General features: G+C 35.6%; 1 protein-coding gene across 10 annotated transcripts in view; it reads left to right on the forward strand.

Annotated features, from left to right (window-relative positions):
- LOC146919537 (pleckstrin homology (PH) domain-containing protein) overlaps positions 1–26,864 on the forward strand; it is a 56,240-nt gene that overhangs the window by 17,933 nt on the left and 11,443 nt on the right. For 6 of the 10 annotated variants that reach the window (XM_085712972.1, XM_085712963.1, XM_085712964.1 and 3 more), the window contains 28 exons: positions 56–475; positions 556–1,026; positions 2,046–2,159; positions 2,237–2,421; positions 4,749–4,857; positions 5,068–5,211; positions 5,360–5,650; positions 6,639–7,577; positions 9,497–9,600; positions 11,816–12,105; positions 12,194–12,278; positions 12,381–12,701; positions 13,023–13,382; positions 13,493–13,982; positions 15,093–15,256; positions 16,637–16,799; positions 16,934–17,203; positions 17,509–17,697; positions 18,708–18,750; positions 18,942–19,072; positions 19,152–19,649; positions 21,202–21,972; positions 22,069–22,142; positions 22,299–22,647; positions 22,729–22,827; positions 22,911–23,066; positions 25,316–25,497; positions 26,222–26,734. In XM_085712972.1, coding sequence (XP_085569098.1) covers positions 56–475; positions 556–1,026; positions 2,046–2,159; positions 2,237–2,421; positions 4,749–4,857; positions 5,068–5,211; positions 5,360–5,650; positions 6,639–7,577; positions 9,497–9,600; positions 11,816–12,105; positions 12,194–12,278; positions 12,381–12,701; positions 13,023–13,382; positions 13,493–13,982; positions 15,093–15,256; positions 16,637–16,799; positions 16,934–17,203; positions 17,509–17,697; positions 18,708–18,750; positions 18,942–19,072; positions 19,152–19,649; positions 21,202–21,972; positions 22,069–22,142; positions 22,299–22,647; positions 22,729–22,827; positions 22,911–23,066; positions 25,316–25,497; positions 26,222–26,734 — 7,925 coding nt within the window. The remainder of the gene's footprint in view (positions 1–55; positions 476–555; positions 1,027–2,045; positions 2,160–2,236; positions 2,422–4,748; positions 4,858–5,067; positions 5,212–5,359; positions 5,651–6,638; positions 7,578–9,496; positions 9,601–11,815; positions 12,106–12,193; positions 12,279–12,380; positions 12,702–13,022; positions 13,383–13,492; positions 13,983–15,092; positions 15,257–16,636; positions 16,800–16,933; positions 17,204–17,508; positions 17,698–18,707; positions 18,751–18,941; positions 19,073–19,151; positions 19,650–21,201; positions 21,973–22,068; positions 22,143–22,298; positions 22,648–22,728; positions 22,828–22,910; positions 23,067–25,315; positions 25,498–26,221; positions 26,735–26,864) is intronic. The other 4 variants (XM_085712973.1, XM_085712965.1, XM_085712966.1 and 1 more) reach the window with 1 other exon arrangement.

Genomic DNA, 26,864 nt, shown 5'->3' on the forward strand with positions numbered 1-26,864 from the left:
TGTTTGTAACAGGACTCTTTGTCTTCTCTTTTCTGAGGCATTTATATTTGAACAGGTGGAGGTTTCTATCCGAGACAGTGACATTTTCATTGGCACTATCCTAAAGTCTCTGGAAATAGAAGATTTAGTTTGCTGTAATCAACAATCTCAGCCTTGTTTTTTGGCAAGATCTTTTATTGGAAATGCTGACGAGATTTCGTTATTCTATAACACCACAAGAGAAAATGTTGATGGTAGCGGAGTAATTCCTACTGAAACTGATGATAAGTTTTATGAGGCACCCGAGACTTTAGCAGAAAGTGCAGATTATTTTTCTCTGGAACTCCCAAAGTTCAGTCGCATTAGTGGACTTCTACCCAGTGATGCTCCTTCTACGAGTACTAAAGAACTTGGTGACAAATTGGAGAGTTTTGTTAAAGCACAGATTGTTATTTATGACCAGAACTCTACTCGGTATAATAACACAGATAAGCAGGTGAGTGTTTGTTGTGGGTTTTAGCAGATTGCTTTCTGTTTTTTGTGGTTTTTTCACCAAATATTTTATTGTCATTTCAGGTTATAGTGACTCTGGCTACCCTGACATTTTTTTGTCGTAGACCAACAATCCTAGCCATTATGGAATTCATCAATTCTATTAACATTGAGGATAGAAACCTTGCAACTTCTAGTGAGAGCTCTTCAGCCATTGTTGAAAATGATGTATCAAGAGATTTGGATGATTTAAATTCCACTACGGTTGAGGAACTTGCTGTGAAGGGATTGCTTGGAAAAGGGAAATCCAGAGTTATGTTCAATCTGACATTAAAAATGGCCCAGGCCCAAATCCTTTTGATGAAGGAAGATGAAACCAAGCTTGCTTGTCTGTCTCAAGAGAGTTTGCTTGCGGACATCAAGGTGTTCCCTTCTTCCTTCAGTATTAAAGCAGCTTTGGGGAATCTGAAAATAAGTGATGATAGCCTACCTAGCAGTCATTTGTATTACTGGGCATGTGATATGAGAAATCCTGGGGGCAGATCTTTTGTGGAGGTACTTCTCTCTACCGCCTTCTTGTATTTCATTTAAAATGTGACCCATTGATTGAGTTTAAGTTTCATTGTTCACTGTAACTTATTGCTCTTGGATAAAGATGATTTGAAGGAAGGCTATTTTTCTTTGCTATGATATGCATTACCCAGAATATTGTCCACTCTCCCTCTATTTGGTGTTCAGCGCAATATTATTTTGGGTGTCTCTTTGTTAGATTCATAGAAGGACTTTTGGGCAGTTTGTTTTAATTTTTTCATATAGGTTTAGCCTTTTTATTTCCAGTTTGGCAGTTGACTTTCTTATTAGTTTTCTTAAAAGGATTCTTCAACTTGAAAGAGAAAATATGGATATAACTGAATATTATTTATGATAATTTCTGATAGAAGTGTTGGGCGGTGAAAACCAACACAAGAATAAAATAAGTGTAGTAGAGATGAGAATGTTGCGTAAGATGTGTGGTAAGAGTAAGACTAGACGAGATATGATAGGAATGCCAACATTATTGAGTGTTGGGGTAGCACCTACCGTGAAAAGATGGTGAAAACTTGGCAGCTTAGGTGGTTTGGGCATGTGGAGAGAAAAACTGTGGATTCTGTGGTGAGGAGAGTTTATCAAATGGAGGGTAGTGAAATCGCTAGATTTAGAGGAAAACCTAGAAAAACCTAAAGAGAGACTATTAAGAAAGACCTAGAGATTAATGAGTTGGATAAAAATATGATATCTATGCTATATATAAAGACAATACATGGTTTGGGGGTGGCTTTTTCACTTCCAATTATACCCTTAAACAAAATTACCTATAAAAATACTATATTGTTGGTATCATTCAAAAAGATAAGAAATTATATTATATTTGCCATATTGTTTGTGTCATTGAAAAATATAAGTATAGTTTGTTACAATATGAAATATAAGTATAGTTTCTGATTCCTCCTCATTTCTACTAGATTTATTTGAAACTTCCTATGTCGAGTTCTAATGTAGTGATTTTATTGTTCAATGCCCCGATGACATTGTAGTTGGAGTTCACATCATACAGCAACGATGATGAAGACTATGAAGGTTATGATTTTAGTCTTTTTGGGGAGCTTTCAGAAGTGCGCATTGTTTATCTGAATCGATTTGTGCAAGAGGTATTTTACTGAATGGTTTGAGCATTGTGTATTTTGTGCATATTATTATAACATTTAATGTGTACAAACACATACAGGTTGTTGGCTATTTTATGGGTCTTGTTCCAAATACCCCAAAAAGTGTCATCAAAGTGACAGATCAAGTGACAAATTCAGAGAAATGGTTTTCAGCTAGTGAAATTGAAGGATCGCCTGCTGTGAAGTTTGATCTTTCTCTTAGGAAGCCAATAATATTAATGCCTAGGAGAACAGATAGCCCTGAGTAAGCTGAATATTTAAGTTTTTTTATTTTCATTTTGTTGAAATGATAAGGTTTTAGATATAGAATATACTACCATATAGTAGTTTATACTGTATAATTTTAACTATATGTGTGTGTTTAATAATATTTATATTTTTTGAACTTTTTATACCATGTATTATGTAATATTTAAAAATATAATATTTATTCTCATAAACTATTGAGTTTTTCTTTAATGTTTTATTTTTTCATATATACGATATATGTCAATTGTAAGCTTTTTTGTCATTTATAAAGCCAATGTTATTAATTTGTTTTGAAAAGGCAAGCCAATATTGTGAATTTACTGTTATCATACCTAGTATAAAATATTATACCTGTCAAGAATAATGGTAAATTGAATTCTATTCTATTGATTGAATTATGCCCATAATACATCAATCATATATTCTAGGGATGTTCCCATTATACTAACATATGCTAAATAGGGAAACAATATACACGGTTTTGACACTCCCCCTAAATCTGGTGAATAGGTATTTTCCATTTCCCAAATGGAAACAATCCTTTTAAAGTTGTTGCTATTCAGCCCCTTAGTTAGAAGACCTGTAAGGTTGCCATGGGAGGAGATATATGGAGTGTAGCTTAGGCCACTATCTAAACTCAATGCTTGTCAACTTCAATATGTTTGGTTTTACCATGCTTTACTGGATTAAGGGCTACACTAATAGCGGGTTTATTATCAGAATAAAGTCTCATTGGTTCATTTCACCTTATCTACAAGTTTTCCTAGATGATCTTCAGCCATAGTCGTTCACATATCCCTTGTGCATTGCCCTGAACTCTGCTTCAGCACTGGACTGAATATGTATACCACACTTCGTTTTTTACTCTTCCAAGTCAGAAGATTCCCACCAAGGAAAGTGCAATACCCTATAGATTGTGTTCTACAATATCTCAAAGCCACTCCAAGGAGAGGATGACTTCTGTTTAAAAGAGGTGGATGCCTAACTATGGAGACATATAATGATGTTGATTATGTAGGTTCAACGAGTGATAGAAAATCTACTTCTGGCTATTTTACCTTCTTGTGTGGGAACTTTGTTGCTTTGGAGGAGTAAGAAGCAAAGTGTAGTGGCTTGATCAAGTGCTGAGGCCTGAGGCAGAATTTAGAGCTATGGATGAAACTCGTGCTAGAAGATTTGAGGATACAGTGTGAAGGCCATTTGAAGTTGTCTTGTGACAACAAATCGACCATCAGTATTGCTCATAACCCTGTTTAGTATGACAGGACGAAAACATTGAGATAGACCGACATTTCATTAAAGAGAAGCTATATAGTTGATTGATAGCTACAACCTATATTCCTTCTAGGTATCAAGTCAACTGATAGATGTGTTAACAAAGGGTTTACCAACAAAAAGATTCAACCAACTTACTTGCAATCTTGGAATGATAGATATCTATTCACCAGCTTGAGCGGGAGTGTTGCCATTGTAAATATTAATATTTGTAATTATGTGTATTTGTTGAAATATGGGTTAGGAGTGCCTCCTCTTTATAAACTCTTATCAAGAGTCCTATCTAACCGATGTGGGACTAAATCCGCCCCCTCAAAGCCAACACAAGGCAAGCCAACACGAGACAGCTCAAATGTCGCAATTAGGTGACTAGTGGGAGGTTACAATAAATGCGGAATTTCCAACGCACCCCTCACGCTCGGACCCAATGGGCATGAAGCGTGGCAATGCAGAATCCCAACAAGCCAACACAAGGCAAGCCAACACGAGACAGCTCAAATGTCGCAATTAGGTGACTAGGGGGAGGTTACAATAAATGCGGAATTTCCAACGCACCCCTCACGCTCGGACCCAATGGGCATGAAGCGTGGCAATGCAGAATCCCAACGGTAGATCTTGGATAGACTTTGATACCATGTTGAAATTTGGTGCCTAACTCATCCTTACAAAACCGGCTTTGAAGATGAGGAGTGTCTCCTCTTTATAAATTCTTATCAAGAGTCCTATCTAACCGATGTGGGACTAAATCCACCCCCTCAAAGCCAACACAAGGCAAGCCAACACGAGGCAACTCAAATGTCGCAATTAGGCGACTAGGGGGAGATCGCAATAAAGGCAGAATTTCCAATAGTATTAATAGTATTCGGCTCGTTAATCAAGTCCATTAGGTTTAGAGTAGTCTATATAAACAAATTAGTGCTTGTACTGTTTTTACAACTTTGAAATGTATCAAATGCTTAATTTATACAAATTGCAAAAGTTGTTAAGCTATGGCTCAATTGTGACATGAGTTTCTTCAACATTCTGTCTTTGATGTTTCTGTTGCAGCTTTTTGAGGCTTGACATTGTTCATATAACTGTGAAGAACACCTTTCAGTGGATTGGTGGAAGTAAAAGTGAAATCAATGCAGTGCACTTGGAAACTATGATGGTTCAGGTGAGACTGGTTGGTCGTAATATGATTGATCTGTAGGTAATGGAAACATGGTTAGAAAGGATCTCCAAATATCATGTGGATGCGCTTGTGCATTGGAGTTCCCTATCTTCAGTGCTCACTTTGATGTTTTCATTTTCTTCTGGAGTAATAAGTTCCAATTTCAAAATTATATCATTTTAATAAGATTGGTCTCTCAACTCTCAAGTGTAGGTTGAACACATCAACTTAAATGTTGGAACCGGAACAGACTTGGGCGAAAGCATAATTCAGGAAGTCAATGGGCTTTCAGTGATTATTCATAGGTCACTCCGAGACTTATTGTGTCGGTTTCCAAGTGTGGAAGTCATAATCAAGGTAATATATTTCATTTTCATATGAAATGCTTCTAAAAAATTGGTAGTCATCCATTGAAATATCAATGTTATTATTTCCTCTAGTTTCCACTTGGTAAAAGCTTGCTATTCCTATGACATATATTGTATTTGATATTGTGATTCTCCAGATTGAAGAGTTGAAAGCGGCACTGTCAAATAAAGAATATCAGATTATCACCGAATGTTCTGTATCCAACTTCTCAGAAGTTCCACACATTCCTCCACTGCCGAATCAGTATTCCTCTATGGAATTAAATGAAGCAACTGTAGATATTGTGCCTGAGGTTGCAAATGGTGTTGCTTCAGGGACCACAATAGTTGAAGCTTCTGTTGTTCTTAAAATTTGTGTGTCCGTTGATCTGGTTGAGTTGAGTATATATACAGGGGTAACAAGAGATGCATCTCTGGCCACTGTACAGGTAAATTGTCTTTTTTACTGATGTATTTTCATTACACCTTAGATTATCTTTATTTTTTTCATTTGATGAAATCTCATTTGATAAAACTTTAAGAGGATAAACTATGTATATTCATTTCTCTTTGGAAAAATGAATTTTAAATTGAATGGAGTTGGTAATAAACATATGGACTGCATAGAGACTAAATTAAAAATTGTGATTTTATAGGACTAAAAACATATTTAACCCAAACTAAACATATGTATTAATTCATTTATGGTTATTGATAAAATATTATCATATCATTTTAATTTTTAGCAAGGATTTTATTATATCATTATCATATTTTTTTGGTGTACCCTAAATGCACTGTATTATTAAGTTGTCAAGGAATCATGTATCACCATATCAAATGCGCATCAAATCAAATAGCCATATTTTAGCATTGTGAGGTAGCTTGGTAATTTAAGAGTTGGGCTTGTTGGAGATGTTGATTTGCCCTTCTAAGGCAGATTATGTCTGTGTGGGGTTTTTGTTCTGATGTCATAAATGATTAAACTGTCTATGTCATTTCTCAGGAAGGTCAAATAATTACTCCCTCTATTCCTATATACAAGACTTTCATTGTTATTTTACTCAAACCAATGAATAACTTTGATTAATAAGCAAATTTAAGTGTAAAATAATTGGTTATTTTAGTAACCCATTTACTCTCTCTCTCTCTCTCTCTCTCTCTCTCTCTCTCTCTCTCTCTCTCTCTCTTCATTAATGTAAGTGTAAAATAATTGATTATTCAACTAGCAAGGAAAAAAGATAGTAGCATTGATGAGATTAATCAACAAAGGTTTGATAGCTGGTGTTAGTGATAGAGCATGTAAGAAAACATCTTTTTAGTTGAAGATTGAAGGAATAAGTTACTCTAAAGCTTAATACGGTTATAAAAGGTGTGATAGAATGATGATAGTGATATTCACTTTTGTATGGTTCTACTCTTGTTTCTCTCATGTAGGTCAGCAGTGCATGGCTGCTGTACAAGTCCAGTACAGCAGGAAATGGATTCCTTTCTGCAACACTACAAGGTTTCAGTGTTTTTGATGACCGAGAAGGAGTTGAACAAGGATTTCGGTTAGCAATAGGAAAGCCTGACAACATTGGAGCTAGTCCTCCAAATACTTTTTCATATTATGAAAATCAGGACTCGGTTGATAGTAGCTCAAGTAAAGGGAATAGTATTGAACCAGTTCAGACCATGCTCATTGTTGATATGAAATTTGGTCCGGATTCAACATTTGTTTCTTTATGCATCCAGAGACCTCAGTTACTTGTTGCACTAGATTTTCTTCTTGCTGTAGTTGAATTTTTCGTTCCAACAGTCAGCAGTATGCTATCATTTGAAGAACACGATTCCTCCATGCTGGATGCTATCATCATGGATCAGTCCATCTACAAGCAACCTTATGCTGAATTTTCCCTCTCACCTCAAAAACCTTTAATAGCTGATGATGAAAATTTTGATCATTTCATTTATGACGGGGATGGTGGAATTTTATATTTAAAGGATGCACAGGGTTTTAATCTTACATCAGCTAGCTCAGAGGCTATAATCTATATTGGAAATGGGAAGAAATTGCAATTTCGAAATGTTGTTATTAAGGTTTCAGTGCTTAACTATATCTATTTAGTTTTTAGCTACTTTGTGAATTTAAGGTTTCAATGCATGCTCAGAAAACGAATTGCCTTGGTTGTCTTTTTGCAGGGCGGACAGCACTTGGATTCTTGTGTTTATCTTGGGGCAAATAGTAGTTATTCAGCTTTAAATGATGATAATGTCTATTTGGAACAATCAGTTGAAAGTCCTAAGTCAACGTCTCCGAGAGGTAGAGTGCATGAAGTACCATGTCAGAATAATGCAGTTAATAGCTCTACGGAAGTTATCTTTGAGCTTCAGGTTAAGTGTTGCTAAAGTTAAATACTTATGCACTTGCGTATTCTTGAATATGTCATTGATTCTTAATGATGGGAGAGTTGTGTATGTGTACTTTGTCTTGTAATTACCGGAAGTTCTGGATTGTTGTTAGCAACATTCAAATAGGTAAGCCACGTTTAGCAAACCGTTTCTTACGAGGTGTGAGATAGCTAAGACCACATTATGATTTTTATCTTGATTTTCTTCCTATTTAGATTGCATCTCCTATTTAGCTAATGTCAGTGTAAGATTACTGTACCCCTCCTTCCTTCATAACTTAGAAGCACCGAGCAGATTTTGAAAGAAGACATTGCATACCATCAAATTAATAATGCTACTTTTCATCATCATAAAAATTTCAATCGATTTCTTCAAGCCAATCAAAGCCTTGAATCTCAGAAAATTAATTAACCTTACATTAACACGTAATAGTTTTTTAGGTTAACAATCCATTGCAATTGAAGGCAACCCTCTTGGATGTCATTGATAAGATTCAATGTTAACCTTCCAATTATTTGAAGGCATTCACAGGTTTGTATAGATTTTTCAATGGCTAAACTGACATCAGTTTTTAGATGGAATTGATTACTCGAAAATTGTTCACTGTTTCAGGTTTGAGGTCTTTTCTTCCATAATTAGCGTCTCATCTCATGTGTAGCGTGCTTGGTGTTTAGAGAGCAGTATAAAAATCTTATTCTAGGCATTATTAGTGATTAATCACAACCATTAATTAAAATTAAAATCAAAGGTCAAGATGAGGAGTAACTCCAAAGACTTACTCTTGGAGTCACTACTAGTATGAAAACAAACAATATAAATCCTACGGCAACAAAGAAAAGGGAGTGTAAGGAATATAGCTCTTCACAAATCTTCCGTCTCACGTATATTGGTCTGGAGTCATGTCAAAAGCTCCTTCTGTTGATTATTGTTGGATCCTTGTTAAGGTTTTGTCTTCTGACTAGAATGTCAGCAAAAGCTCCATCACGTGTCCCATGTAGCCCCCCTTCAATCCTAATTAAGCAGATTCTGCTCCAGGTTTTGTCTTCTGAACCAAAACGCCCCTGGTAAACATGCATACCAGACATATGGACAGCCTTAGCTAGTGCTTAATGATGTTGGACCATGCATTGATTAGGGAAAACTCAATGTGAAAGCATGCACCTGCCAGCACGAGCACATATGCATTCTTGGGCACAGTGATCATGACTGTGCTTGCTATCTCTTATGAGTTATCAGATCCTTTTCACTAGAATATTCTGAAATTTACTCCTTATTGCTAAAGGTTTTCTAAATGTTTCAAAAATGTAATAGAAGCATCCCCGGATTCCTGACAATAACAAGGCAGGATGACTGTTTATCTACTGTATTTCTTGTCACTCATTTTCTATGACAGCCTCTTAGGTTATGCGTGACAGGAATTGTAAATGAATATTGAAGAGAAAAAGGCAGAAAAATGGTGTTTGTATTAGAAGTATTAAGTACATAAGTCCTTTTACAAGGGGCTTCCCTTTATCCTACTGTGAAAATATCAATTTTATTCATTTACCCAAAAAAGATTTCCTATTATTATTTCAATTATTTAATTACATGTCCATTGTTTTTTGTTGACAGATTTTAATTACCTATGCTTCCTTCTACTTTTAACTGCTTAAAACCGACCGACTAGCCTCTTACTGTTTATCTTCTTCTTGAGTATACTCTTCAAACCTTACTCTCTAAAGTGTGTGATCATGTTGTGACATTCTGCTTCTTTCTTGCTTATTTTATCTTTATGCAGTCCTTTTGATATAAATATTTCCGTAAGTGTTTTGACAAGAAGTAATGGTTTTGAGTTATATTGTTTGTCTTTTTATTTCTAGTTTTTTATTTTATAATGTCTTAGCCGGATTATCTTCTTGTAGGCTGTTGGTCCAGAGTTAACCTTTTATAACACATCAAAAGATGTAGGGGAATCATCAAACCTGTCTAATAAACTTCTACTCGCACAGTTGGATGGATTTTGCAGGTGAGTTTTTCTTTGGTGAATTGCATTTACATTTTCCAATAAAATTCCATGCCTTTTTGACCATTTATGCTTCTGATTACTACTTGTAGTACTTTCTTTTTAATTATATTATTACTGCTACTTTATTTTTTCTTAGTTCTAGAATGACCGATCAGTTAGGAGCTTAATCTTTGCCCAACTAATTCTTAATTATTATTGTTGAGCATAATGTAGGCTTCAGTGAGATAATATTTCATAATGTGTTTGATATTTTGTTAGTGTCTTAGTTTATTTCTTAGGATTAGTGTTTAATCTTAAAATATCTTCGATTGTCTCCTAGGAATAATTTCCATATTTACTTGGTTATTAAGATGATTTGTTTCCTGATTTCCTTATTTATTTATTTAGTTTTAGGATTCTTGTACCCTATAAATATAAGTTAGTGTTGATTCTTTTCTATCAAGTCAATATCAAGTCATTATACCATTTTACAACAGAATCATATTTCTTCTTATTTTATCTAAACTTCATGACTTCAACATGGTATTTAGAGATTAGTTCAATGCTCTGTGACTTGTCTCATCACTATTTCGCTGCTGAGTTCTAAAATTTTGGGAACCAATTGTCTTTAGTTTTGACTTTCTGTCGCCGTGTCATCCTTTTTCCCTGTTTATTTTCGACTTTTCTGCTTTCTTAGCCTCGAACAACCAACTCAACCATCATCCATCATGTGCTCTAGCATGGTGGTTTTGTAGGGTTGAGTTAGTCTCAACCTTAATTCTAAAATAGTATTAGAGTCTGTTCAAGATTGGTTTGACCATTCATGATCAATCCACTCTAGTCATGCTCATGTCCAGTTTAGGCGTAAGAGGGGTATGTTGAGGGTCTTACATTGAATGTAATATGTCATAAAAAAGTGTTTATAAGTAGGCGACATGTTAATAGTTGTTATTAGAAGTTAGTTAGTTGATGTTGTTATAGACAATATGTGTATAAATAAGATAACACAAAGGGGGAAGAGCATCTTTAAATATTTGTAATTGTGAATATAGTATTCTCTTTGAAGAAGAAACTGAGGAGAGATTCTCTACTATTCTATCATTTGTTTTAATAAAATTGTTGTTTCTTTGGAATCCAATTATTTGGTTCCTAACACAAGATGCGAAACAAGGTTCTTCTTGTCAATAATGGAGAATAGCATTCAGTAATATGCTCTGAATGCACCTCCCAAGTGCCTCAACTCTTGCTACAATAGTATTCTGGTGAGGTGCATTCAACATATTGTTGAATGTGCTGTACCCTCTTCAAAATTCACAATTTACACGCATGCCTACTTTCCGTCCCTTCTTGTGCTATAGACCTAGCTTCCTCCTAACAAAATCCTCAACTGCTAACTAACTGCCACATTGGCAAGATGGACTTTCTTCCTCCTAGAATAGACGTTCCACGTAATGGACCTTACAGGCCTAGAACACATAATTAATCACCATCAATTATGTTAGCCTATCATGTTTTACATCTATTTTTCAGCCAATTACAGATCATGTTAGCCTATCATGTTCTATATCTATTTTTCAGTCAATTATAGTGAAACAGATAGCAAAATCAGAAGTGTACTTTGGACCCAATGATGTCATGTCATTGTTCTGTCGAGACAATTGTTGTGAGCTCAGCTAGCAAACCTCTTGCATACAATACCTTTTGCCTTTATGGGTTAATGCCATCTTAGTAATCCGTGTTTATATCTATTAGGTTTTATATTGGGCCTAACTCATCCTTAAAAACTGGCCTGTCAGATGAGTACTGCCCTACTCATAAACACTTTTAGGCCTTATCTCATCCAATGCGAAATCTTAACCCGCTCCCCCCCCCCCCCCCCCCCCCACGCCCAGGATCGGACATCTGAAGTGCGACCCAAGTCACTCGATAGTGGTGATCTGATATGAGCCGATAGCGATGACCTTATAGCACGTGGCTCAACTGATCATAGGTAGGCTTTGATACTATATTAGGTTTATATATTGGGCATAACCCATCCTTACAAAACCGGCCTGTAAGGTGAGGACTGCTCCTTAAAACATTTTGAGGCTGTATATCATCCACTGTGAGACTTTTAACAATATCATAAAACATTTATCTTGCTCCTAATAAAAAATGCTTTTTTTTCCAGTAATTTTCTTGGAAGAAATTAATAATGCGGGATTGACTGACATTTGATGTTATTTTCAATTGCCAGACTTGTTTTGAAGGGTAACAATACTGAGATGAGTGCAGATGTGCTTGGTTTGACTATGGAGAGTAATGGAATCAGGATTTTGGAGCCATTTGATACATCATTGAAGTACTCAAATGCTTCTGGGAAGACCAATATACATATATCTGTTTCTGATATATTCATGAATTTCACCTTCAGTATCTTGAGACTATTTCTAGCTGTGGAGGATGATATTCTATCATTTTTGAGGATGACATCGAAGAAAATGACTATTGTTTGTTCTCACTTTGACAAAGTTGGAATCATAAAAAGTATATTGATATTCTCTATTTTGTTTTTATTTTGGGTAAATATGTTGGCAACTGTATTGACACTAGTCATATTTCTTGCACCATGCAGATCCTCATACTGATCAAACTTTTGCTTTTTGGAGACCTCACGCTCCTCCTGGTTTTGCTGTACTTGGTGACTACCTCACACCACTGTCAGTGAAATTTCTTAATATTACCATTATTTTTTCTTGATTCAGATGGGTGCTTTAACTACCGATTGACTTAAATATTAATATGATGTGTTGCTTCTACAGAGACAAACCACCTACAAAAGGAGTCCTTGCAGTAAATACCAATTCTATAACTGTTAAGAGACCCATTCATTTCAGATTGGTTTGGCCCCCTTTAGGCACTAGCGGTGAAGAAATGGACCATTCTGACTTATCATGGAAAACTGAGTCAGATGATAGCTGTTCTATTTGGTTCCCTGAAGCTCCCAAAGGTTATGTGGCACTAGGCTGTATAGTTACTCAAGGAAGGACACCACCTCCTCTATCTTCTGCTTTGTGCATCCCTTTTTCTTCTGTATCTCCATGTTCATTAAGGGATTGTATCATGATTGGCATGCCTAATACGTAAGTGGAAATTTTGTGTTGTCTCCTGTTTAACACGTATGTCCTGTTTATAATGTATAAATTTGGCAATGGCTTGTATGTTGTCTTCTTCTGCAATGTATAAATTTGAAGTTCAGATCCATTCCATTCTCTACAAGTGGGGATGATGTCAACTCATAGATTTGATAATTTGTATGTGATCATTTTACTCGATTGTTACGTTTACCATGGATTTTAAGTTGGGTAGTGTACATACATAATAATTAATTTTAACTGTTGATCAGACACAAGATCATGTTTTTCTCATTGATTTTTTTTTTTTCTAAATTGTCTTGGTTGCAGATCATCATCTAGTGTGAGATTTTGGCGAGTGGATAATTCTTTTGGCACTTTCTTGCCAGTTGATCCTACTACACATATTTTGATGAGTAAAGCATACGAATTACGTTGCATTAAGTATGGTTCTCTAAAGGCATCCTCAGCAGCATTAAATAGTTTGAATTCTCATGCTCGTCCTGGTGGACAACAATCTTTGGAATATGACCAGTCTGCTGATGCAAATTCTAACCGGCGTTTGGAGCCTGTTGCAAGCTTTCAGTTAATATGGTGGAATCAGGGATTAAATTCAAGAAAGAGGCTGTCCATATGGCGCCCAGTTGTTCCCACGGGAATGGTATATTTTGGAGATGTAGCTGTTAAAGGGTGTGTTTTACACCATTGTACTCTGAATCTTTTATCGTAAAAGTTTAGCTTGAATTTTTTATCTTGTCTTTACAATTAATAGAGAGCTGATTCAATTTTCTGCTGTTTAGGTATGAGCCTCCAAATACCTGCATTGTTCTTCATGACTCTGGAGATGAAAATGTTTTTAAAACTCCCCTAGATTTTCAACTTGTTGGACAAATAAAAAAGCAGAGGGGTATGGAAAGTATATCATTCTGGCTTCCCCAAGCTCCACCTGGTTTTGTTTCTTTGGGTTGTGTTGCATGTAAAGGGAAGCCTAAGCAAAATGAATTTAGCACATTAAGATGCATGAGGAGCGATTTGGTTGCTGGAGATAAATTTCCGGAAGAAAGTGTTTGGGATACGTCAGATGCCAAGCATGTAACAGAGCCATTTAGCATATGGACTATTGGCAATGAGTTGGGGACTTTTATTGTCCGTGGTGGTTTCAAAAGACCCCCAAGAAGATTTGCTTTGAAGCTAGCAGATTTTAGCTTGCCAAGCGGCTCAGATGCGACGATCATTGATGCTGGAATTGGAACCTTCTCAATTGCTCTTTTTGATGACTACAGTGGTTTGGTGAGAATAAAACACTCAGTTTGCAGCTTTCATATAATAATAATAATAGCTGAGTGCCCAGTCACCTAGGCACTTAAGCTTGTAAAATGAACGGTACTTATCTTTGAATTTTCAGTGAATATGGAAAGTGTTAATTGTGGCATGCAGCTAGATTTTATATTTGAACAAAATTTATCCATTGACATACCTTTATCTTCTTATTTGACTGCAAACACTAATTTGATTCATAAGTTGTATGTTAAATATAATGAAAAATTGTGCATGTATAGAGCATAGATTTTCTTGGTTAATATTATGTTTTTGGTTTAAGTATGTAACTATTAAGTATTATTATTGTGCTTTTTTGGACATCAAGTAGGGGATTTATGTTATTTCTTGCTTTTTATTTTGCTATGATTAATGTCATTCTCAAATAGTGTTAGATGTAAAACATTCCATGGATAACAATCTAAGCTTTTGGAAGAGTTAGTTCTTAACATTATCAAAGCCTCCTTTACATTATGACTGAGTGGCACGAAGTGGTCTAGAAATTGATCTTTGATGTCTCCATTCTCCGACATAAAAGAGTTGGCTTTCAGCATTATGTTAGCATGATTTCGTGCATTTGTCCAAGTTTCAAGTCAAAAAGTCTCTTGCATGAGGGTGTTTGCTAAATCTAAAATTATTCAAATTCTGCTTTACAGATTAAATTTTGCGAGGGTTGGTTTTTGGCCTATCTTGAGTTTAGGCTCTTTTGTGTTTCAATTTAAAATTATTTAAGGAGGTGGGCTTGCATTGAACTTTCTAAACTGCTAGATGCTTTACGTGTACAATATTAATCCCATTTGTTTTTGGTTTAGACCTTAAATAAGAAGCTATAGAAATTGCTTGCTTTGAGTTATATGTGTTGGAATGATGTATTTTTCTTCCTCAGTCTAATAGTTATAGTTCACTTTAAGGAAAATCAAAAGAGTGGTCTCTCTTTCTATGCTCGTTCTGCTCTTGCTGTCCTTTTGTATTCTTCTCAGTTGTGGATTATTCAATGGTTCCTTTATGTTATTCTCGTAATGAAATCTAATTGGTATGATCATTTTACTTTTGTACTGACTGCCTTTTTTTGTATATTTACAGATGGTTCCTTTGTTCAATATATCTTTGAGTGGAATAACATTCAGTTTGCATGGAAGAACTGAGTATCTGAATTGCACTGTTGGTTTCTCTGTTGCCGCCAGATCATATAATGATAAGTATGAAGCCTGGGAGCCTCTGGTTGAGCCAGTAGATGGATTCTTAAGGTAATTGTTTTGTGTATACAAATTATAGAATTCTCCTATTACACATTGCCTTCATAAAATCTCAAGTGCATGATTGGGAGTTTTTGTTGTTGCAAACAGGAGTTTTTGTTGTTGCAAATCGCGGTGTCCGATACTCCTATGACACTCGTACAACACGTGTCGAACAACTAAAATCGGTGTCCTAAATAAAATTGTTTTTTCTTTAATTCGACACTTCTAGGACCGGTGTCCAACACCTATATAACACTCATACGACCGTGTCGCACAACTCAAACAAATATCTGATTTTTTTTCTCTCTCTCTTGCTTCCACATACGATCGATACAAGAGTTACATATGTTTTGAGAAATGTTGATCAATTAGGGGGTTATAGACATTACAGTTTATTATAACATTTTTAGCCTTTTTGATAGTAGATGAATAAATAAAAGTCAAATACTATTGTATCTTGTTTTAGAACTTTTTCTAATGAAATAACTTGCTCAAGTTAGATGTTTATATTTATGTATTTTGATTTTCATTTTAGACCGTCTATAAATAAATTAACATATATGCAGCGGTGTTGGTGTCCTATATTTTTTACACTAGCGGTGTCGAAGTGTCAGTGTCGTGTCAGGTGTTCGTGTCGGAGTCCATGCTTCCTAGTGTCTCTCTCTCTCTCTCTCTCTCTCTCTCTCTCTCTCTCACATTTCACGCTCCTCTCCTTTTGTCTTTCTGTTCTTCACACCTTTCTGCTACAACTACGGTTGGTTTTTTCATTTAGATTCAATTTCGAATTCAAATCATTCTCCAAGGATAGTAAGTAAATTATATCTGCATTCACTTATTCTTTCATCCCGTTATTAATGTTTTTGATTAATTAAAGTGGTGGTTGTTTAGTAATTGATAATTGGAAGCGATGTTAGATGGTCAAGACGAAGGGAAAGAGTCGAGCGGAAGAGAGAGAGATGATGATGATCCAATATTGTAGATGTATCATTAAATATGTGCCTTGCTTGATCCAATGGTTCTCAAATAGTCTTGCACGGTGCACCGCTTATGTGACTTTTGCACGCTAGAATTTGCCTGGTATATAAATAATAGTAGGGTGGCTGAGGTACAGTATCTTGTCATCAAGTATGTGTGAGTTAGGTGCAGACCTTTGAAGTTTTGCAGCATCTTTATCTACAATTGCAGGAGTTGATCCTTCTTTTTTGTAGTAAAAGACTAGATTCTTATAAGGGGCTTTACCTCTTCTCCGATTTATTCCCCTACCTATTAGATATAAACAAGAGTATTATTATTTTAATAGTTTGAAAGCAATTTTTAATATTTAAATGTTGTGCTTGCTTGTTTTAAAATTATATTTCATTTGTAGTTTCTAATTACAACTACTCTTAGGTACCAATATGATCTCAATGCCCCAGGTGCCGCCTCTCAATTACGTTTGACATCAACTCGAGATCTGAACTTAAATGTTTCAGTTTCTAATGTTAATATGATCATTCAAGCTTATGCAAGCTGGAACAACCTTAGCCATGCTCATGGAAGTTATCAAAATAGAGTAAATTTTCTTTGCCCTCTCTCATTTAAGCTGTGTTGAATTCTGTAAATATATTTTGATTCATACATTTCTTTTCACCTTGTAACGTAGTTACCTGTTTCCCTTTTTTTGTGGTGGTTGTTGACATCTAACAGGATGCATTTTCTCCAACTTTTGGTGGAAACTCTATCATTGATGCTATCAACAAGAGAAATTATTATATAATCCCACAAAACAAACTTGGTCAGGATATTTTTATACGTGCTACGGAAGCCAGGGGTCTGCAAAGTATAATTAAGATGCCATCTGGGGATATGAAGGCTGTGAAAGTACCTGTATCAAAAGATATGTTAGAATCTCATTTGAGGGGCAAACTTTGTAAAAAATTAAGAACAATGGTGACCATTATCATAGCAGAAGCACAGGTATGGTTTGGTTCTTTTGTGGCTGTTGAGATATTGAAAGTTGTGACTGTTTAGTTTATCTTCACTATTTATTGTATTGATTAATCTTCCTTATTAATTGGGGATTAACTAGGAGACTCCTGCCTGTATAAATGTACATTCTCCCCACATAATATGATGTAATAAACATATTTTCAGTCTCAAGAGTGGCATAGAATTTATATTTGATTTTGTTCGCAGTCTCAGTGTTCAGATTTATTAACCCTAAGGAATGCTGCAATGCTTTTTATGCAATTGGTTATAAATTTTTCATATTTTGAATGCAGTTTCCTCGAGTTGGAGGTTCAGATTCTCAGCAATATGCAGTGGCTGTCCGGCTTTCTCCTAATTCGAGTCTCCCTACTGATGGAATGGTTCATCAACAGAGTGCGCGCACATGTGGAAGAAGGGCACATCCTTCAGATCTTGAGTTAGTCAAGTGGAATGAAATATTTTTCTTCAAAGTTGATTCACTGGTACTTGACAATTTTGCTTGCCGTCATATATTCTTTCTCATGGTCAAATCATGTTGGAGATTACTTTCATTTATGTTTGCATTTACTAATGACCAAAATTGTTTCGAATAGATTATTTGGATGTTTTGTAGTCCTGGATTTCTAATAAATATTTGGCTCTGTTTGCACGAATTATTTTTTAGATATTGGAATTAGAGTAGGGCTAATAAAGCTTAATGACTCTCTGTTGATGTAAAGCAATTTGGTTGGATCCAATGTTGTAGGTGCAACTTGTATGATTTTAAATAAAGGGGAGAAGCAGAGAATAAATACTTTGAATGATGATTATGATTTGATATTATGGATGATATAAAAGACCAAGCACTAGCCCTTATTTATACTGGAACCAGACTCCTAATTCTAATCAATTTTGGAAACAAATTGTTGTGCTATAGGAACATCTTTCTTTTATTTCTTCCTATTTGTATGAGTTTCTGGATGAGGACCATCCTAGACAGCTGCTAGTATTGTTATTCCTCGAGGCTTGGCTAGCTCCTTCGGTTCGGTGTGTGGCATCGCGCCTGGGTCTCTGCTGGTCACATCTCGTTCTTCGGCAGTTGCATTTCGTCCGCCTCTGGCCATTCCTTAGGCCACCTCCTTGCGCGTCATTGCGAGTGATTTGTTTGTGGCATTAGGAAGGAGGAACTTGAATCTCTAGATTGTAAAATCTGGAACTACTGATACCATGTAGAAGTAATGGGGGAAATACTCCGAGTTTTATTACTGCAGTGTAGGACTGTTTATATGGTAGAAATTTTGGCTGTCCCATCAATCAAGACTTTCAATGGACTAAGTTAAAATCAAATGGCTAGCTAATTAAAATAAAAGCAGGGAAAATAATATCAGATTCACCTGATTCTCCTATATTTTCTTTTGCTTAGTTATTTTTTGTTGCTTCTGTTTTTATCTTCATTTTGGTTTTCCAATCAATGTTTTCCATTTGTAAACCTAACTTCATGTTTTCCTTGCAGGATTACTATACTTTGGAATTAATTGTGACAGATATGGGTGAAGGTACTTCCATAAAATTCAACCCAGACCTATGTAACATTGAATGCTTACAGATAAAGTCCAAACAAAATTAATATCAATTCAGAATTCAGATGTCCGCAATAAAATTACTAATTACTTGTGTATGTTTTTTTTGGTATTGCAAAGAACATAGGTTGCACAATCTTCACTAAAAGTTTTTCTGTTTTCTGTAGGAGTTCCCATTGGGTTTTTTTCGGCTTCCTTGAGCGAGATAGCAACAACTATTGACGATTCCTCATATTCCCAAGCCTTTTCCAATAAGCTGAACTGGATAGATTTGTCTGCAGAAGATTCTTTGTCCATGGTGAATGTAGTCTATGATTTACCATTTTTTGTTCATATTGTTTTCTCGGTAGTAATGTTTTGTCGTGCTGAGATCGTAGGATGCTTATCAGAAGAAGGCTCGCAAATTGAGATGTTCCATACTAGTGCATAGTTCTGAAGTCCAGAATAGCAACCAAAATTCTAATAATAATGTGCATAAATCTGGGTTTATTCAAATTAGTCCTAGCAAGGAAGGTCCTTGGACTACTGTAAGGCTAAACTATGCTGCCCCTGCTGCTTGCTGGAGGTTGGGTAATGCTGTTGTTGCCAGTGAAGCTAGTGTAAAGGATGGCAATAGATATGTCAATATTCGATCTCTTGTTTCTGTTCGTAACTGCACAGACTTCGTGCTCGATTTGCGTCTTAGCTCAAAAATTCCATCTGAAAAAGTAAATTTGCTGAATAATTCAAGTGATTCTGAATCTACTGTAACAGAGAGCTCTAGAATTCAGACAGACGAGTTTTATGAGACAGAAAAGCTAACTGCACACAGTGGGTGGGTTCGTTGGTCGGGTTATCCTGGGCAGCATAATACATACAAAGGAAAATCCCATCAGGTTAGTTGATAAAAGCCTTCCCTTGTGCCATAATATAAGAAAGAATCTTAGGATACTTGGGTACTATATTTGAATGTCATGCAAAAAATAGGAAGATTTTTTTTTTTTGAATGTGCTTGAGTGATTTGCACTAAGCTGATCTTCTATTTATACACAATACGATTTACATTTACAAAGAGATTAATAGCATAGCCACTTCCTTGGTGCATGTATGATATTCTCTAGGTTCATGACTATGTACATGAATCAGAATATAATGCTACAACTCTCAACACTATTTACCAAAAGCTACTTGGAAGGTGTAACATTAATGTGGTTCTATTTCCAAAGCTCCTCACCCTCAAGTTGGTGAATAGGTATTCTTACATACGAGTACAAATCAAACCAGAATCAATTTTTCTTTAATAAAATGTCTGTCCACCTCAATGTATTTCATTTGATCATGTTCAACAGGAATATGAGCTTTGCTGATTGCTGATTTATTATCACAGTAGAGCTTCACAGATCCATCCCATTTAATCTTATCTTTTAAAATAATTGAGCCAAAGTACTTCACAAATAGCTTGTGGCATAGCTCGAATCCCAACTTTCAGCACTAGAAGCAGTCACCACATTCCGCTTTTTACTCCTCCAAATTACCAAATTTTCTCCAGCAAAGCTACAATACCCAGTAGTGGACCTCCTGTCAGTAATTGACCCTGCATAATCAGCATCAATATAAACCTCAATAATTGCATTGCCAGTCGTTTGATATAAAATTCCTCGTCTTGGGATTCCCACGAGGTACTGCAAAATTCTATGAGCTGCATGTAAATGAACTACTCTTGGGTTGTGCATAAATTGACAAACCAAACTTACAGCTAGTGCAATGTATGGTCTTGTACGAGACAATATATCAATTTTCCAACCAATCATTGATACATCATTTTATCAACTGTGGTACCTTTATTTACTTTTCCCAATTTGAGGCTTGAATCTTGTGAATCAGCAAAACCAAGCACTGATGAGTGATGAATGGTTATGGTGTTCGTTGCTCGTTGAGTTCATTAGGGACTTCAACATAGGAGTCGGACACTGTCCTGAAATGTTAGGCACTAGATGTTGGGGATTCGTAAGAAAATGAAATATTGTAAAGGAAATCTATACAAATCTGAGAGAAAACCGTGTCTATTTCTATGAATCTGAGAATGAATATGATGCACTTATCTGTCAGAATGACTATATTTATAAGCTACGCATGGCTTCTATGTTGAACACTCTATACTTTTACAATTGACAGAAACTGAAAAAATCTAACTAACTAGTAACAGTTAGCATGACTGTTCATCACTTAGCTTGCTAGGTTTGATTATAGGAAGAAGCAAAGATACAACCGTACACTATACATCTATAATTTACCCCTCTTCCTTGGGGGGTTGAGATGACACCACCTTGAGTTTGTCTTGCGTCTTGTACTTGATCAACCTTTTTTGTAGGACTTGTTATCCTCTTTCTTTCTCTTATTTTGTTTTTTATTATTCTGATCTAATAAATAAGTTTTTGTATAATCCAGGATTCTCCTGAAATTGATCTACCACCAGGCTGGGAATGGATTGATGATTGGCATTTAGATACAAAATCTACCAATACTTCTGATGGCTGGATTTACGCTCCTGATGTGGAGAGTTTGAGATGGCCTGAATCAGTTGATCCAAAGGATTCTTCTAATTCTGCTAGGCAGAGGAAATGGCTAAGAAACATGAAACTTATAGCAGACGATCTTAAGCATGAAATATCTGTTGGGCTACTCCAACCAGGAGAAGCTGCTCCACTTCCTTTATCAGGCTTGACACAGTCTATACAATATTTTTTGCAATTAAGGCCAGGGTCCTCAGAAAACCCATATGAGTACTCTTGGAGTACTGTAACGGACAGACCTAGGCTATCAGAGGATGTTGGCAATGGGGAGCAATGCTCAAATCTGTGTGTTTCAGCTCTTTCAGAAGCAGAGGAACTACTGTACTGCAGTGAGATACATGGAACCTCAGGTGGTTCCCACAAGTTGTGGTTTTGTGTAAGCATACAAGCAACTGAGATTGCTAAAGACATAAATTCTGATGCCATTCAGGATTGGTGTTTGGTAGTCAAATCTCCACTAACGATTAGCAATTTTCTTCCCCTTGCTGCTGAATATTCAGTTCTTGAAATGCAATCAAGTGGCCACTTTCTTACATGCTCAAGAGATGTATTTTTATCTGGAGAAACTGTGCAAATATACAGTGCTGATATTAGGAAACCTTTGTTCTTATCTTTGCTTCCACAAAAGGGTTGGCTTCCCGTACATGTAAGATATTAGCCTGTCAGTACCTTTGTCTTAAATACTTGGTAATCTTTTTGTTGTATTGCGTCATTAATACCTCATGTCCTTTTGTTTGGACAGGAAGCTGTTCTTATATCTCATCCTCATGGGAACCCTTCAAAAACAATTAATTTGAGAAGTTCAATATCTGGAAGGTTGTCAAGTTATGATTGTGGGACAGTTGAAATTTTCCCAATCTAATAAATTATTATTTTATAAGTTTGACTAACTTGTTATTGGCATCTATTGATTCTACTTGGGAGGGATTTGTTAATTCGCAAAACTCATCTTATACGCTTTTTTATATACAGGGTTATCCAAATTATTCTTGAACAGAACTACGACAAGGAGCACACTTTGCTGGCGAAAACAGTTAGAGTATACGCTCCTTACTGGTTAGGAGTATCTAGATGTCCTCCACTTACATTTAGGATTCTTGAAACATCGGCTAAAAGAAAAATGCCAAAGATTGCTTCTCAATTTCAAAGTAACAAAAAAAATGGATCAATCTTTGAAGAAATAACCGATGAGGAATTATACGATGGCGACACAATTGTATCTGCTTTAAACTTCAATATGTTAGCCTTATCAGTAGCCATTGCTCAATCAGGAAATGAGCAGTTTGGACCTGTTAAAGACCTTGCTTCTCTTGGTGATATGGTAATGTCAAGCTTTATTTGTTGACAAACAAGAAGTAAATGCATATGGCTCTTCTAAACTTTTGTTCCTTTTTATTTGTAGGATGGTTCTTTGGATATATATGCACACGATGGTGATGGCAATTGCTTGCGGCTAATTATTTCTACAAAACCATGCCTCTTTCAGTCTGTTCCAACAAAGGTTGTTGCAGAAGATCAAATTTAGCATAAATGTTATGAAAACATGAATTTGTAATACTCTTGTATTTATGATTGTTTTTACAGATAATTTCTGTTCGGCCATTTATGACATTCACAAATAGACTTGGCCAAGATATCTTTATCAAGTTAAGCACTGAAGATGAACCAAAGATTTTGCGTGCTTCGGATTCAAGGACGTCCTTTGTCTGTCGCGGAGCTGGGGAACCTGAAAAACTCCAGGTTGGGTACACTTATTTGATATATCTCTCCGATAATTGACCCCATTTAATTAAGAGTTGTGTTACTTTGACACATAGGCGTGACATCAAATTTTGACAACAATTTACATGGTTAACACAGTTAAAATATGTGGCTAATTAAGTTCAGTGGATGATTAATGAATATAACGTGTTGCAACTCATTAGGCATCCACTGAACACAATTAATCGCAATTTTGAACGTCATTAACAATGATTTTCATGTGCTCAAATATACATATATTCATTAATCATAAGTTGAGTTCATATATAAATGATTTTATGTTGTTCAAATAAACATGATATTCATTATTAATCACAGCTTCTGTTCAAATATACACTCGAAAATTGTAGTTAATGACTTTCAAAATTGCGCTTAAATGTGTTCAATTGATTGTTAATTTTTTTTGAACAGTTCAATTGATTGTTAATGAGTTGCAACATTTTGTTATATTCATCAACGATCCCTCTGAACATAGTTAACCACATATTTGAACTGCATTGACTGTCTAAATTGGTGTCGCAATTTGATGTCAAATTTATGTGTATATTACTCCTCTTTAATTAATCTTTCATTTCTCCTTCTGTGCATAAACTTAAAGATAGAAAAATTGTGGAATCTTGAATTACAAATTGTCTAAGGTATTGTTGAATGAGAGAAAAATAGAAAGGTATATGATTTAATTGTGTTCCAAGTCTCAACAACACAGTGAAGTCTCCTTATAGACTTGAAGACAACAAATACAAACTGACAGAAATAACTTCAAGATATCCTACTCCTAATTATACGATATTCTCCTTATTTACACAACCCTATTTTATTTTCAACACTCCCTTTCAGCTGGAGCATTTAAATCATATGCACCAAGCTTGTTACATATTTATTTGATTCGAGGACCTCTTAAGGTTTTAGTGAAGACTTAATAGTTACGTTGGTTTAACTTGGCCCTTACAAAATCAGCTTGCAAGGTGAGGACTACCATACTTAAAAACTTATGTTCAGGCCTTATTTTTCCCAATGAGTCTCTTAACAACCCCACTCACGCCTAACATCTGGAGTGTGACTCGAGTGGTCTGATAGCGCTAACCTTATAGATGGTAGTCCAACGAATCTTGTATAAGCTCTGATACCATCTTAGAAATCCTACAAATCTGGCATATAAGATGAGGACTGTCCCCACTTCTAAACTTATATTTAGGCCTTATCTCATCAATGTGAGTCTCTTAACAAAGATATTTGTCAATTGATCATCTGAGTTGACAAAGTTAGTCGTGACGCCGCCTATTTCGATAGTAGCTGTCTTGTTCAATATGCTTGGATTTCTCATAAAAAACCAGATTCGAGGCAATACGCAATACTGCTTGATTATCACCTACTAGTGTCATTAGTGTTGCCTCTTCAAATTGAAGCTTTTTGAGTAGGTCTGTCTTTGCGAGGCAATTCCGATGATGTGGTGTCAAGTCGCCGGAAAATAGGTCTGTGGCAGTGACTGTTTTGGCCAAAAATGATTGGAACAGAGTGCCAAAGTGATTCACACGGCAGCGAAGGAGGGGGCAAAGCAGAGTCAGAAGACAATTTGCCTAAAAAAATTCTCACCGGAGGACCGTGGGTCCACTGAGTAGGCATGGTTAAGGATTGCGTCTCAATAGGCTCTGGATAAATAGAAAGGCACATGATGAGACGCGTGTCAACTACACAACTGAGTCTCTTCATATAGAAAACTACTCATTATTACACGACATTCTCCTTATTTACATGATCCTAATTTATTTTCAAATGTATTGATAAGCATGTATTCTTAATTTTGTCATCAAGTGAATCCAAAATAACAGGTTTTGTTACTTTTATGTACCTTGTATTAATTAATTCAGTTTCACCATTGTGAAACTACCTTACATTAAATTACCAAATATTTACAGAAATTAGTTAGCTATTATTTTTGTTATGATTATTTATAAACGTTATTTTTTATGTGAAAGAAGGTGGGTTGAAATGTCATCAGATGTTTAATTTGAGTGACTACTCGGTGTATATTATTTAATTGAAAAGTATGACAATGCAAGTGTTAATTTTTTTGTAAAACAAGGTGGGCTGAAATGTCATCAGATGTTTAATCTGTGACTACTCAGTGTATATATTAGTTAATTGAAAAGTATGACAATGCAAATGTTGCCATTATTCGTCTCCATCTTATTAAATTTTAATGATATAAATACTTTCTGTAATTTTAGGTGAGACTAGAAGGTACCAATTGGTCGTATCCCCTTCAAATTTTAAGAGAAGACACAATTTCTCTTGTTTTGAGGATGAACAATGGCACTCTTAGATTTTTAAGGACTGAGATCCGTGGATATGAAGAAGGAACACGTTTTGTGGTGGTATTCCGCCTTGGATCAATGGATGGTCCTATCAGGTACTGATATATGTATATTAACGACTCCAGTCATATATCTTCTACTCAGAGAACTCTAGCAATACACTCTTTTGGACACACTTAAACTCACACTTTGTGATTGGCACATTACTTGAAAAGAGAAGATTTGATATTACAGGCTGATTGCAGTTCAAATATATAGAATAGAAATTCAAATGAATAAAAACTGTACAAATCAAATCCATCAAATCTGTCCTATCAAGTAAAATATCTCTTAATGTTTTTCCATTCATTATATTACACAACATTCCACCTCAAGCTGGTGAATGTAATTTATCATTCACATCAAAGGTCTTGAAAATGACAAGCATAACTATCAATAGGTCTGAGAGAAATAAATAGGAGCTTGTACACCCCTTATAAGGGGTATGATTTGTGATATACCTATTTCATGGAACTTAACCAGTTAAGGATCTGTTTTCTTTACACCAAAAAATTCTCCTCTTTCTCCAAAACATCAGTTTGTTGCATTACTGCACCAATCTATAATTTTTACATTTCAGCTTTAAGTGTATAAAGATGCGAAAGAATGTGAAGATATAAAAAACCTACAATTGCCATCCCTTCCCTCAAAAGAAAATCGCTAACGTAATAGGTTTCTCTTGATAGATTCAGTGTCTTGTCTTATGTGTGTCCAAATCTCTGACTGAGATGCTTGCATGAGTGTTTTCTTTGGGACAGAAGCTAACATTGCTTGTAACAGAATTGAAAATAGAACATCAGACAAGGCACTTAGCATTCGGCAGTCTGGTTTTGGTGAAGAATCCTGGATTCAGTTGCAACCCCTGTCAACTACTAACTTTTCTTGGGAAGATCCATACGGTGATAAGTTTTTAGATGCTAAACTTAGTGATGAAGATAGCAATGCAATTTGGAAACTTGACTTGGAAAGGACTCGATCATGTTCAGCAGAATTTGGAATGCAACTACATGTTATCGATGGAGGAGACATAATAATTGCAAAATTCAGAGATGATAAGATGCTCACTTCAGGTTCATTTGAAGAGATTAGAGACCAAACACCAACTGAAAAACATGGAGTTTCTTCTGTTCACCCTGAGATGCAGAACAGTGTTACACCGTTTGAGCTCATAATTGAGTTAGGTGTGGTTGGAATTTCTATGGTGGACCATAGACCAAAGGAGCTCTCCTATTTATACTTAGAAAGGATGTTCTTAACGTATTCAACTGGCTATGATGGTGGAAGGACAAGCAGGTAACAACCCTATCACATTCATCATTTAAATATAAGGCATGTATTTAATGTACAATTTTTATCCTGATTTATAATTGACTTTGTAAAAATTACTTCACATGCATATTAGGGGCAAAAATATGAGTTGAAA

Source organism: Medicago sativa, chromosome 5 (assembly GCF_051527215.1).
Source record: "Medicago sativa cultivar Bolivia chromosome 5, Bolivia_mono, whole genome shotgun sequence".
NCBI classification, from domain to species: Eukaryota; Viridiplantae; Streptophyta; class Magnoliopsida; order Fabales; family Fabaceae; genus Medicago; species Medicago sativa.